We start from the raw sequence: 14,728 nt of genomic DNA, 5'->3' as shown, positions 1-14,728 counted from the left end.
GCCTTCCCTTTGTACAGGATGCCAAGCATTTTGGTTTGAATACCCAGTAAGGCAGATTCAGTACTATGCGCACTTCTAAACCCAGATTGTTGTGAGTGAAAAAGATTTTTTTTATCATAATAGTCCTGAAGTTGACTTGTGGCTATTTTATCAATTATTTTTAAAAGGAAATTAGAATGTGTGATTGGCCGGAGATTGGAGGGGTCCTGTTGGTCAAGACCTGTTTTTTTGACCAGAGAAGTGACTGTGACAGTCTTAATTTCCACCTGGACTTTGCGGTCCCCGAAGGAGGTGTTTGTCAAACGGCAGAGGTAAGGACCAAAGATTTCTGCATTTTCTATGATAAGCTTTGGGGGTAGTACATTCTCTGGGCATGAGGTGCAATTGATGGTAGAAAGAACATTCTTCATGTTTTCCAGGGAAATTGGGGAGAACTGGAATTTTGGCTCTTTTAGATAGACAGAATCCTCAATTGTTGGGCAGAGGTAAAGTGGATCTTTGACTTTGCATTTTATTATAGTTGCTCAAGGTTTTGTGATCTTGTTTTGAAAGGCAAGGCTGTTTGCACATTTTCACAGTCTTCAGTGGTGGGCTGGAATGGGGGAGAAAGAGTAGTTGGTTTCTGAATAGATTTTAAGATTTTGAATAATTTCTCAGTTGAGTTTGCGGCAGTGGCTATCTGGTCCTGGTCGTTATAGTATTTTTTTGTTGTTTTGTCAGTTTGGCTCTATACGTACAATCAGTATTCTTCCAGATCTCTTTATTAGTCTCCGAGGGGTCTTTACGCCATTTTCTTTCTAGTTTTCTATTATCTTTTTTAAGTTTGGTGGTTTCTGCCGTGAACCAGCCTTGATGGTTGGGATTGGGACGAACTTGCTTGTTTTTTAATGGAGCGTGTTGATCTAGTAGCTCATGAAAATGGTTACTATAGGTGGATGCATTAAGTCACATGGGTCTTCATCAGATGTGGTGTTCATAATGTGAGTAATCCCTTGTGATATAATGGCTGGTGTGATTTTGTTTTAGATTTCTACCTTGGATAATCTTGGGCGTATTGTTAAATTTTGTGATCTTGTTTGTTCAGGAGATTCTAGCTTTGACATTGTGGTGATCTGTCTAGATGCAGGGTAATGTGTCTATCACTGACATATCCACATTATTTGTTATTACCCAATCCAATTGGTTGCCTGATTTGGAAGTGGGCTTTATTTATCACTGAAAAGTCAATGTTTGGTAAATCCCTTTCCAGATTTATGGCTTCCTTGTCTGCAACCTTTGCTCTCCATCTGTTGAAATCACAGAGGAGCAGTCCCAGTATTGGGTCTTTGTACATTGTTCAAGTTATGGCATAGGTCATCGTTGAATTCTGATATTAGCGAAGGAGGCCTGTAGATGACTATGAGGTTGATACAGTGATTTTGGGTAGGGGTCATTTTCAAGAGTAGGATTTTGCATCCTGTGCATTGGATGGGTGAGGGAAATAGCTCAGGGTCTTGTCTAGTTATTATAGTAACACCACCTCCCTTTCCAAACTCTCTATTTTTGAAATAGATGTTGAAATCTAGGGGAACCGCAGTGTCGATGGGATGTCCTGTGGGTTCTTGTAACCATGTCTAGATTTTCATTAGTAATGTTGTCATGGATATCCTAAGCATGTTTGTTGGGGGATCTTGTGTTGAGCAGTGCGATTTTGATGTGTAAGCAGAGCTTGTCGTTGCCTGGGGAGATTGTCTAACTGTGCTCACGTTTTGGCTGTCTATGCTAACTACAGTGACTAAATGCTAGAAAGTTTTTTTTATTACTGTGAATCCGAAAACAGATTTTATTGCCTGGGGAGATTGTCTAACTGTGCTCACGTTTTGGCTGTCTATGCTAACTACCGTGACTAGAGGTGTAATTGGTACATTACCTGGGTACCTTGCCGCTCTATGCAGTAGTTTTATAGGTTCTGTACTGCCTGCCGTAGGGAGGGTTTGTCTTAACTGTGTCATGGTCATCGCAGTGGAATTGTCACCTGATGCATGTGGGCTGGGCGAATCGTATTTGGAGTGTAAACATTGCTCCACTAGGTACAAGTTGTGTGTCTGGTTTGCTTCGGCTAGCAAGTGTAAGGACTTTAGTTAACACATTACTTACTCAGATCCTGCTTGGAGATTGAAAAATCTGGAGTAATGTGCCGATATGCCGATGTCCGCCGTGGACCGGCGTAGACCGGCTTGTCGCAGAAGCGCTGGCTCTGAAGTGCCTGATGTTTCCTTATCAGCGACTCCGGTGCTGTTGGGTACTGGAGTTCCCAGGGTACTGTATAGCACTACAAGTGTTGTAGTACACGGGAAACTTGTCCCAAGAACACTTGTGCAATGACTAGTTCAAAGATCAATGGATTAAGCGCAATTTGTTAAATGCAGACAGTTTTACAGATTATGCAATTAGAGGAAGACAATTTAGCCTTACAGGGTGCTGAAGTTTAAATATCCTCCAGCACTCGCGAGCGTAAGAACAATGACAGTAGAATTACCGCAATAGATATTAAGAGCGGATCGCACAGCAACAGCAATGAACTAACACAAATCAGGTCTAATGCACGTATTCAAGCAGTTACAATGGCAGAATATTGCAGAAAAAGTAATTTCAAATTGGCGTGCTGCGTGGCAACGTCCTAAATACCCAACTATCTTGTGAGGGCAGGATTCGGAGGAAAGTAAATATTGTTCCGCTGGGATCGCCGTAGACTGGCTTGTCGCAGAAGTGCCTGCACTGAGGCGCCTGACGTTTCCTTATCAGTGACTCTGGTGCTGTTGAGAACTGTAGTTTCCAGGGTACTTTATAGCACAAGTGTTGTACTACACAGGAACTTGTCCCAAGAACACTTGTGCAATGACTAGGGCAAAGATCAATAGATTAAGCGAAGCGTAGGATGTTAAATGCAGACAGTTTTGCAGATTATGCAATTAGAGGAAGACAATTTAGCTTCACTGGGTGCTGAAGTTTATGTGTCCTCCAGCACTCAAGGCACAAGAACAATGACGCAGAATTACTGCAACAGATATTAGGAGTGGATCGCACAGGAACAGCCCTTAACAAACACAAATTAGGTCTAATGCGCATTTTCAAGCAATTACAATTGTAGAATATTGCAGATAATGTAGTTTCAAAGTGGCGTGCCACGGGGCAACCTCTTTCTTAGTCCCCGACTAACCTTTATGCATGCATAATGTTGTATTTTACTATTGATCATGTCACTTTGTGGATATTAGCCTGGAAGAAGACAGGATGGTCGAAACACATGTCGGCTATATTGATCTTAGTTAATTCAATATAAATCACCTTTGTAATTTTGCAGTGTGGTTGTGCCCTTTCTTGTATAATGTTGAATGTACACAGTGTATGCCCTTTTCTAACAGTCAAAAACAAGTGGAATATCCTTTCAAAAATATATCAGAGTAAATATTGTGATATTTTTTATGCATACATTTAGAGGCCAATTTTACATTTACTAAATGTTATGGTTACATGTTAGACTGTTAGAGGTTATACAGGGAATACATTACTGTGTATATGTGTGTGCTTATTGTTTGGTCTCCTGTGAGTCTTATAAGATAACTTTCTGTTCAATCTATGTGTAAACATTCCTGATGAGGAAAGGTCTAGGGCACCACAGGCATTGGCTAGATCATATGAGAACCAGATCCTCTGAGACAGCCAGCCATCAAAGAAACACATATAGATGTTGGCATTCCTTCAGATCAACATCCATGGTCCCCCAGCTGATTAAAATCTAAGTTGACCACATGGTGGCTAGGCCTGAGAGTTCATTTCTGAAGCATCAAAGGCCAGAATGCATTTAAGGTTTTACCTATTGACATTAGCTCTCCTTATAAAATCAAACATATGCAGTATTAATTTAAACTCATACAAATGGACTTGTCAGATGCTCCTATTAATCATTAGCTTCACAAAGGACCTCCAAGAACATCCCACATGCTTCATTATGCTAACAGCAGGTTTCCATGTGCACAATTCATATTATTGAAAACTGGCATTATTTGATGCATGTAAAATCATTGTTCACTATAACTGCAGCTTGCTTCTTGTCCCAGAATTGTGAGGTGGGATTGTACGTTAAATCAGAACTTGCTGCTTAGAGAAAAATAAATTACAACACATCAAGATATCGTAACAGCATGCTTTTATTGTTCCCTGCACATGAGTACTTTTCCTAGGTACTGGAGTAAATATTGATGTGTGGGACGGGTTTATGAGATCTCTTAACATCACCTATCAATAATTTTTTTAGCCAATAGGTTTTGAAGTGGTGCTGTAAAATGCATGTTTTAATACTGAATTTTAAAGTATTGATTTGTTTTACAAAAGGGACATTTCCTTCAAAACTCCTTTCTAATATGATAGCCCCCTAACTACATATTAGCACATATTATTGTGTGAGCAGAGTGAGTTTGGTGCGGCAGAAGGCACTTGTATTGTTTCTAGTTAGGTTTGACACATATTAGATACCCACATATAGTAGGACAGACGGAGTAACACTTGTGTTAATGTTACAGTTGTAGAGATTCTAGATCGGGCACTATAGTATAGGCCCTGTGTTAAGAAGTACTATAAAAAGTTGTGTTTTGAGTTAGATGCTTGTTGAGTGCTAAAAAGGTGGACGATGGAGTTACAGAGGTATTGTAGTAGAAGCAAGGTCATCCTGCAATAAGGCAGAAGTGTCACCATATTGGAACTTAAGGCCTAAGCGACAATGAACAAGAATAAAACATAGGCCTCAATGTGGAGCTGCGGCTCTGTTTAGGTTCGTCCAAAAATGAATCCCTTTTCTGTTCCCCAGAAGAGAAGCCGAGGTCAGAGGCACCCATTGTATGCAGAGAAGCGCTAATGGTATCTAGCTGAAGGGTCTGAACATGGTGGGAACAGCATGTTAGTTGAAGAAATAGCCCAAAGGGATGTGCCCTTTGAAGAACAAATCCATGAGAGTAGGGCATGAGGTCTTGTGATGAGGCCAGGCGAAGAGTTATAGCCCTGCTGCCCCCACCCAAGAGCGGTCATCTCATTTGAATTACAATTACATGTACAACCAAACATCAATAAATCCCTGGAATTTAATCTAGGAAGCGGTGACCTGGTCACATTGTTACTGTGTACCTTGTGTTTGTAGAAGATAATTGGGGAGCCATGTCTGGAACATTCCATGATTTGGGATAGGAGGAGCAGATAGATCAGTACAAGGTCAGGGTGCAGATTGTGTTGCGGCCTCAGGTACAATGAGAAGCCCTATTGTCTTATCAAAGCAGACTTGGCCTCTCCAGTTTACTTTGAACGGGTCTGGATCAGTGGGGTGCACATAACGTGATAGTCTTGATTTATTAGTGTGTCACCAATTATGGTAAATTACCAGTCACGTACCTGGATTTGCTAGCAACAATGTAGTGGGCCACGTGTCTTGGGGAATGTGATTAGATAAGGTGTGGCCAATTAGTCAAGGGACTATAGGGAGTATTATCATGTTCTATAGGTGGTAGCCAACGAGAGTGGTGGGATGACACCACCACCAGACCATCTGTGGCAGCAAAAAACAAAGCTTGCTATCACCTTCCAGGCTGAAAACCCTTCTGAGCCAAGAAGCGAAATCCAGGTCCCTTGCCATGAGAAACTGAACTATTTTATTTATAAACCTTTTTTTATAGTGGAAGGAACGATCTTGGTAAATTCTCATGCTCATGGTTATTAGGGGCCTTGGATTCCAAAAAGTCCTCATAGCCGTTAGAAGAAAGGGCCCTCAGGTGACTAAAGACACCTAACAACTAAAGGCAACGTGAACCTAGGAGATTATGACTTAATGTGTCTCCAAGAGACCTGGCTTTGTGAGAAACCATCCTTGGATGGATTTGAATAATTCCAGAGCCCCTCATCTGAGGGACCCATGGGTAGATCTTCTTCTGGACTTTTGACTGCAATTAAATCAGGCATTGGCCTGAAAATGGCTAGAATGGTGTTCTTGAACCTTTTTGTCCAAGAAATTGTTGTAGAATGGTCTCCTTTGGTGGGGGATGCCCACCAGCCGAAGCCTACATGGCTGCCTACCTGGAAATTAGGACTAGGCACCTTTAAGGCTGACCTGAATTTAACCCCTTCAGACGTGAGAGGTGAAATGTTGAAATCTCTAATGGCAGATAGAGATTTGCACTTCCGGAATGGCAGCATGACACAGGACACTCCCCCTTGCGCAACTTGGAAAAGCGAGAGGAAAAAGGCTATGCTCGACTATATTCTTGTCTCAGGTACTTTTCTGCCAGCTGTTTAATCATTTAGAGTAATCGAGACAAACCATAGTGACCAAGAACTGTTAGAAATGTAATGGATGGTAGCATCCCAGGAGCCCGTCCATCTATGCGAGTAACCTGTAGAGACCTGTAATGGAGGTACTAGACTGAAGATGTCAAAAACGTCAATAGTAAAGCTCTCAAAGAGCTTTGCTGAACTATATAATGGTAAAAAGACACCTGAGAGGACTCCTACAGTCGACTACACACCTCTACCTGTAATCTTCATTATTAGTAACCATGAGGGAAGCAAAAGACAACCAACCACATTGCATGTTTTTGATGTAAGGATAGTGGAACAAAGGAAGGCACTGAGGCGGATAACATGATGAGCCAGGCGAACCAAGAAGCAACAGGATATGCTTGAAGCCAGAATAGCATCAAGGAACTATAAAAAATGGCTTATTGCTTATAGACACAACCTTTACCAACATGATGCAGAATCAATGTTGAGAATAGTATGTGGTAGACAAGTAAGAGACTTTTAGCCTCTGATAAACTCCCCCTTGGGGACCAATGACATCTCTCAAACAAACAATGTATCGGTAGACTTCTGGATATCTCATTTCAGTTCGTTTGTTTAAAGAAGTCGGAAAACCAACTATAGACATGACTGTGAAGAATGTAACTTATTGGGACGTCCCCTTTGACATGGACACCATAAGGACAAAAATGTAGAATCTGTCTGGCTCTCGAGCCCCAGGGCCACAGGGTCTCAGTAATGCAACACTAAAATAACATCTGGAGGAATGGGCAGGTTTCATCCAACTCCTCCAGAACATATCATGGAAACTCGTACAATACCAGATTCATGGAGGAGGGCTATTGTGGTCCCAATATTCAAGAAGGGTGTTAGAGAAGATCCTAAGAACTATCACCCAATCTCCCTTCTTGATGTTATCGGTAAGATCTTTGGTTCTTTCCTTCTGTCCCGACTTGGTAACTGGTTGAAGCCCCACGGTTGCAACAACCCGTTTCAAACGGGATTCCAAAGAGGGATCAGAACACGCACTAACATTTTGATATTGAGCAGCTTGAAAGCAAAGGTCTGAGAGGACAAGACTAAAGTTTGCGTGGCTTTTGTCAATCTCATCCAGGCATTCGACCAACTGGGCCGTATTTGCTTTTGGGGCACGTTGACCAAAACAAACTGCTCAGAATCTATCATTTTCCCAGTGAGAGCACTACATTCAAACATATCGATGGGAATAAGATTGAACCAATCCAGCCTTTTATCAGCAATAATTGAAACTTCAAGAGGGTTAAAAAAAGGGCTGCCCTCTAGCACCAGAGCTCTTGAATTTCTTTCTGGCAGATGTTGGGGGTGCACTGGACATTGCAAGAGGTTTTCCCCCATGTTTTGGTGGGACTCAACTGGGAAGATTATTATACATTGATGAACTAGTATTGCTAGACCAATCTCCGGTGGGTCTCCAGCGTCAGCTTGACCAACTGAATAAATATGTGGAGGAGAACAAGCTCCATATTAACATGGAGAAAATTAAAGTTCCTGTCCTTGAGAAAAACAAAAAACATGCAAAAAAAACACACTTTCACATGGTATTTGGGACACACAAAGATCGAACAAGTGTCAACCTTCAAATATCTAGGAACATGGATAAACAACAGACTTTGTGAATAACAAAGCAAAAGCCTTGGTGAGTCAGGCTTGTAGACTAAACCGGAAATATGGACGCTTCACACTAATCGCAGTATTGGACTTCTACAAAATGAAAGTCATGCCAACGCTCACCTACAGCTCGGAGGCAATGTTAAAATTGCCCCCTAAGTTATGGTTATGGCTAGAGGGATTCTTTTGGAAGAAGGTTCATGAGAGTTCCCCGATCCTTACCCACATCCATTCTGAAAAGAGAAAGGGGTTTAGCCTTCCTACAAGCAGCAGTGAAGTGAAAAAGACTCTCACTACTCTCACTATATGGGAAATATGTAGGAGTTGCAAGACCACACATCTTTGAAATTATTAATAAGGAGATGGGTCAAAGTCCAAATGGACCTCTAAACAGTTGGGTGAGTACAAATGACCTAAACTAAACCAGATATGCTGTACTGTGGAGGAGCTCCTAACAAACCCATGTAGAGTAAAAAAGAAACTTTATGACCTGGACTGGATATCAACTTTGGACCAAGCCTTTAGTTGTAAATTACACCATTAGTTGGACCATGAGGTAAGAAAATTGGGTATTCTTCCTAAATACCTCAGACAATTTCCGAACATACACTTTAGAAACCAATTTATGCGGATAAGACTTAACCTGCTGCCAACAAATGAAGTATCAGCTGCAAGATCCCGACGAATGAGAAAACTACAAGCCAATGCTGGTTCTGCAAAGAAACTGACAAACTAGAGTCTCTAAAACATCTTCTGCTCTTCTGTCCTGGACTCACTGAGTTGAGAACATTACCCTTCGGAGACTTGATTAAGCTTGTTCCCTTGCTATGCTGGCGGGTGGTATGACTAGTGGATTGCTCTAACTGACAGAGAAATGGTGGCTCGAATTCTCTCTGTTGTGAACTTTATGAACAAAGTTCTAGAAATGGCCTCAATTCAGGGAACCTCCCCGAGCTGAAAGGGGTCACAGATTGATAGATATTGTCACTGGACTGAATCTAAAAAGTCAAGCGAAACCAAGCACTATTGTTTTTGATCCTGGCAGAAGGAAACCCAGATATGAAATGAATGGAAATGAAATATGAAATATTTTTTTTGTAAAGGTTTTATATTAAGCCAATGCAATAAAAACATAACATTGTAACTTATATATGCAGATTCATTGTTTTCTGCTATATAACCTGTAACTTCTTGAGATGTGACAAGCTCTATGTCAGTTTGGTTCTACGTGACCATCTGAGACCTTTTTGCATGTAATTATCCTTTGGCCTTTTGGATTATTTTTACTGTTCGGTTTTTGGGTTGCTGTTTCTCTTTAGACGTACATTGGCACAGCTTCATGAAAGTGATTTCCAGTGGCAATGCTGGCTTAAATTGTAGGTCCAGCTTTGTGAAAGTGTTTTACAATAGCAATATTATAATTTGTTGTGGATGCTGTTTCAGGAAGATAGTTTACAGAGGCCTGTAGCTTGGATGCAGCATCATGAATGTTTTATAAAACGAGAACACTGGAATATATTGTGGGTGCAGCATATTGTGGTCAAAGGCATCAAGAAATGTGTGCAGAAAAATGCACCAATTTAACCCAATATTTTAAATATGTTTTTGTGGAAGAACCATCTGGAAGCGCCATAGGTTTGTTAGGTCTTCCTCACTATGCTTGGTTGCACCATCAAACGTGCGGTCTTAACTGTGTGTAATGTAAAAAGCGCTCTTCAAGCCTGTGACAATGTAACATGTTTATCATATTAATCTGCAACATGCCATTTCAAACAGTATTATCCCAACACAGTTCTCAGCCATTTAAACAGGACATGTTCTATTTACACAACATGTCAATATTTGTTTTGAGCCATATGCACATGCAACACATTCTTTTTGACCCTATATGCATGTAATATGTTTTATTTGGACACTTCACATACTATATGCATATTGCATGTTCCTTGTAATCAAGTAAACAATATCAATATTTTAATTCTATAAATTATAGCACACTTTTATTTAATCACAAATACTTCCATAATGTTCTGTTTGAAGATTCAAGCATGTACCTTAAGTTATTTAAAACATGTAAACAAGACACCCTTTTATTGTGCAATCATGTAACATCTTTTCACCCGAACGTGTTCTGTTGTTCCTTACCATTTAAAACTATACAACATGTTATTTAATTCAAGCAAAATAAAATGCTTCTCATTTTCACAATGTACATGTGTAAAGTGTTATTTTGTAGAAAGCAAGCATGTGACGCATTCTCTTAAACTGTATGACCGCGTATCATGTATTTCTCATCAAATACTCAAGTGATTTGTACTTTAACCATGTGATTAAGTAACATTTTCTTTTTCTTTTCTCTGTATAAATATGCAACTAATTTGTCTATACTATACAAAGACGGAGAATTGAATATATAGACCAAACAAGCACATTTTCCCAATGTCGGCACATCAATGGCGATTGCCTCCTTCAAGTGCAAATGACCTGGACAAGGTAATTATCCATGAAAGTCGCACAGTGCATGGAGAGAGTGGCTGCCGGTAGAAGCAGATCTAGCTCAAAAGGCCGGCAAATGCCCTCTTAGCATATGGTTTCTGATTGAACCATTAGACTTCAGGGAACATCTTTTCCGAGTCTGATGCTTCCGTCTATGCATGAATAGTCGAATGCTTGCTTTCAGCTTACATCTGATGCAGGGTTATCAGACCAATGGAGGCGTTAATGTGACAGGCACGATGGCCAGTGTGAATATGCCATCCATAGCTTCTGCCCCTCCCCCAGCTCAATACTGCACAGGTGAAAAACTTTACTTACTAAAACAGCCCTACCACCCTTATCACAGGCAGGAAATATGACACGATCAAAGCTGAAGATGGCATGAGTAATCAAACTAACGTTGTGACAATACATGTGCATGCATTAGACATGAAGCAATGTGCACTCAACCGGAATGCTGCATATATTAGGTATTACATGCACTTATACATGAAGAATTTTAACATAACATCCGTAAAAACATGAAGAATATCAACATAAGCAATGTATAAGTGAATGGAAAATGAGCAGCACGTGAATATAGCTCAAAGGCTCGAAAGGCCTCAAAGCTTCACAAGAACGCACAATGCTGAAACCACAGAAATACAGGTCCATGCAGAGCTCAGGCAGGAGCTGGCAATCAAAGCCAAGGTTACTGCAAATTAAGGGAGGGTCATAATGTTGCAGTGAAAGCACGAGATAGCATATTCCCAGGTCGCAAGAAGGATACTTCCAGATTAATTAAAGTTTTATAAGAGTACAACCAGCCTTTGTAAGTCAGGTGCAGGACAACAATAAGCCAAAAGAATCCATGAAGTATAACTCAAGTGTCCCCAGTGGCGAGAGAAAACATAATACTTGCATCAATATTAGCTAAATTCCCAATAAATGAAGGGTGACATAATTTCAAACATGGTTCTATCACACGTGACCCGCAATTGAAGAACACTGTATATTAATTAGCGAAAAACATAGATAGGACACATGCCTTACTCCCTACCTGTATTGCCAAATATGAGACGCTGCACAACGCCAAATACAAAGAGATCACCCTGGTTCATGGCCTTGAAATGAGGGAGGCTATCTTCTTTAATTGAAAGGAAAGCAGTCTGCGGACCTCTCTCCCCCTACTCCTGTCTGGCTCATGTCTTGAAGATCTGTCAGTTGTCCAAGGTTGTTTAGTAAGAAGCTAACCAATCAAAATATCCAAAGTTACGCCGCCCATGAAGTATGGTGCCAGCCGATTACATATTGCAGAAATTATGTCTTTTTACCTTTATCAATTTAGAGGTGGTCGCAGGAGGTGCCATCAGACAAGTGTTAGCCAATTAGAAATCAAACCCTTATAAAATGTATATGTAATCACCACTATTAGCCAATCCCCATTCCCTGTAGGTTTTGGTAACTAAGATTAAAGTATGATGGCAATTATGACAAAGGCTGAATAAATAAACCATTATTCTGTAACCAGCGAGAGTGCCAAGATTGCCATGCTTGTACGTTACCCCTGCTTTATTTTGATGATAGTAAAGCTGTGTTTTGCCTTACACCTTGTCTATTTCCGTTATTGAGTACAGTTTTAACTGGCTCCAGAGCCTCTGTGTAATTTGTGACTTTCCAGGCCCTCTTAACACCCGGATGTTAACACTTCTAAAGTCTCACAATCAACCTTACACCTGCATCGTTCGCCATCAGTATACGGCCTCACAACTGAGCCGTTGCATCTTGCATAGTCTTCTCAGTGAGAGGAGGACGAGCAGAAAGTTAATAACGTAACAGCACATAATAATGTTGATCATTTATATCAATCGCATTGCAAACAGAAGTGGCACTTCATCACAAGTGTTACATGTAGTTACCATGGTAGGCTTCAATTAATTAAAAGGCGACTCAGTCGTGGCAGGAGTCTCATTAGTTGCAGACAGCACAGTGCAGTAAGAATGCAACCCCCTGAAGTAGTCTTGAGGAGATGGGTATAATTGCCAGAAGTATGTGGAAATCGGAGACAAGTGGAACTACGACAGTCATAAGACAGGGTAATGACAATTCAATTGCAGTATAGTTGTTTTTTTTTTATTTTACAGTAAAAGAATTCGAGAGATAGGTTGAAAAAGTACCAGCCATGTCCTCGTGTGGGGTCATCCAGTAAAACCCGAATGATATACAAAAGGCAGCTTAACAACTTCAGGGAAAAATTAAACAGTCGGATTCTGAGACCTGCAGCAAAAAGAGAAAGCATAATGATTTTTTTAAAAAATGTTTCAAGCACTAAACGAACATGTATACAAGTAGCAAAATAGACATTTTCCATGGACGACATTTAAAGATATATTTATGGCTGGGACTCATTCCGAAGCAAACTTAATGTATATGCATTTTGAATTGATGAATTATTGCTATTTAATTGTCATTTTATAATGTATAGACTATTCCCGCTCCTAAGAAACATTCTGGAAGAAAAGCAGAAACGTGCTGTAATAACTGTTACAAATACAGCAGCAAATATGAATAGTTCACATTATCTGTCATAGATATTTGCAATCTTTGTCAATACAAAATGTCCCCTCTGCCTTAATAAAATAAGGAGGGTCATGGTGAGCCACCTAAGACAACTGCTTTTCTTATTTCCTCATTGTCAATATACCTAAAATAAAATAAAAACTTCAGTGGTTGTGCTGGCCTTGCACGAGGCTTAAACATACCCACAATGCTGCTTTATCTAATGCACTGACGTATAGGCACTGAATTCAATCCTAAGGGGGCACACTGTTCATAATGACATGCCTGGCATTGTTTAAGCGTATGTATGTTTGCATGTGCCTCATAAACAAAGCCTAGTTAGTGTACAGGATCAGACACTCGAGTTTGAAAGATGCAAGTGGTTTGTGAGCTGGATATGAGCCCTTCTCATTTATCAGTTTGGGCTATTAGGTTTTGCTTGCGACACCAATATGTCAAAACTATTGCATAGAGTACAGATAGGGAGGAATGGTATATGAGGGTGGGCACCCAGCCTGTAGGTGTTTTTTTGATTATTTGCCCACCCACTGACTGCCCATGGCCATGCAAATCCATATGGCCAAACCCACCCATGGGAACTCTTTGAGCTCGCTTTTATCAAGCCTTGCCATTACACTTGGCAACGAAAGTGCCTGTCAGTTATTTTTCAAGGTAGCCTTCTGAGAGTTAATTACTTAATTTGAGCTGTAAACCAGCTTCTGTTGTAATAAAAATGTCTTACCAGCCACTCGATTTATAAGCACTCACATGTACTTCACTGTATTCCTGTTACAAATTTGTCTTGCAAAGCCACAAGTTTTGGCTTGTGTAAGTATAACGCATATGCCAGGCACTGCTATTATATTCCCAATATATTTTGCACCTACTACCATCAATGGGCACTTAATACCACTGCGGCTGGGCCTGGCAAGTACCTTCCCCATACCACACTAAAGGCCAAATCTGTTGGCATTGCCAATGCTTTTTTTTGCCATGGTGAATACGACATTTTCTCTCTTTTTTTTTACTGAAACAAATGTATAAATAACTTGATGGTGATGTCAATTAAGAAGAGATGGGCAGAATGGCCGGAGGAAGAGGATACAGAGGGGGGGCTGGATGCATGGCATAACATTTCAGAAGGGGGGCATACAGCTTCAAGATTATTTGAACAATTGCTACGACCCAGCAACGTGCAAGAGTTACAAATAAGAGGACGCTGGGAAGGAGAGCTTCAGCGACCCTTTAGTGAACAGGAATGGGCGAGAGTGCTGAGATATCCAAAAAAGGTGTCCAGGAATGCAAGGTTTAGGCAAGCACAGTTATACCTTATGCACAGGGCATACCTCAGGCCCAAAAGGATTACCATGATGAGACAGGGTGAACCCTGTAAATGCCCCGTTGCCGCGAGGAAGAAGCTGACATGTTGCATATGTTTTGGACCTGCCCAGTAATTCAGACTTTCTGGGTGGGAATCAAGGGGAAAGTGGCGAGGTGGTGACTCCAAATGCAAGCATGGCACCCCGAGCTGTATCTGCTGGGCCTCGTCCTTAGAGGAGGCAGACAAAGGACACACCTGGCCAAAATGAAAGATCTGGTGTGCATATTGGCCAAACGTCAGATAGCAATGACATGAAACTCGAAGGAGGGCCCAAGTATAGAGTCATGGTGGCTTGATCTCCAGAAGTGGGCGGTGGCCGACACAGTGGTATGGACCAGAGCGGTG

At 40.9% G+C, this 14,728-nt stretch overlaps 1 protein-coding gene across 1 annotated transcript in view; it reads right to left on the bottom strand.

Annotated features, from left to right (window-relative positions):
* Positions 1-14,728, bottom strand: part of KCNT2 (potassium sodium-activated channel subfamily T member 2) — a 2,640,974-nt gene that overhangs the window by 1,798,852 nt on the left and 827,394 nt on the right. Inside the window, exon 3 of the mRNA XM_069641505.1 lies at positions 12,621-12,720. Within this exon, the coding sequence (XP_069497606.1) occupies positions 12,621-12,720 (100 nt within the window). The remainder of the gene's footprint in view (positions 1-12,620; positions 12,721-14,728) is intronic.

The sequence above is a fragment of the Ambystoma mexicanum genome, chromosome 1q (genome assembly GCF_040938575.1).
Source record: "Ambystoma mexicanum isolate Mex_15411 chromosome 1q, UKY_AmexF1_1, whole genome shotgun sequence".
NCBI lineage: Eukaryota > Metazoa > Chordata > Amphibia > Caudata > Ambystomatidae > Ambystoma > Ambystoma mexicanum.
The sequence above is the reverse complement of the archived record's forward strand: the minus strand, read 5'-3'. Positions and strand labels throughout refer to the sequence as shown.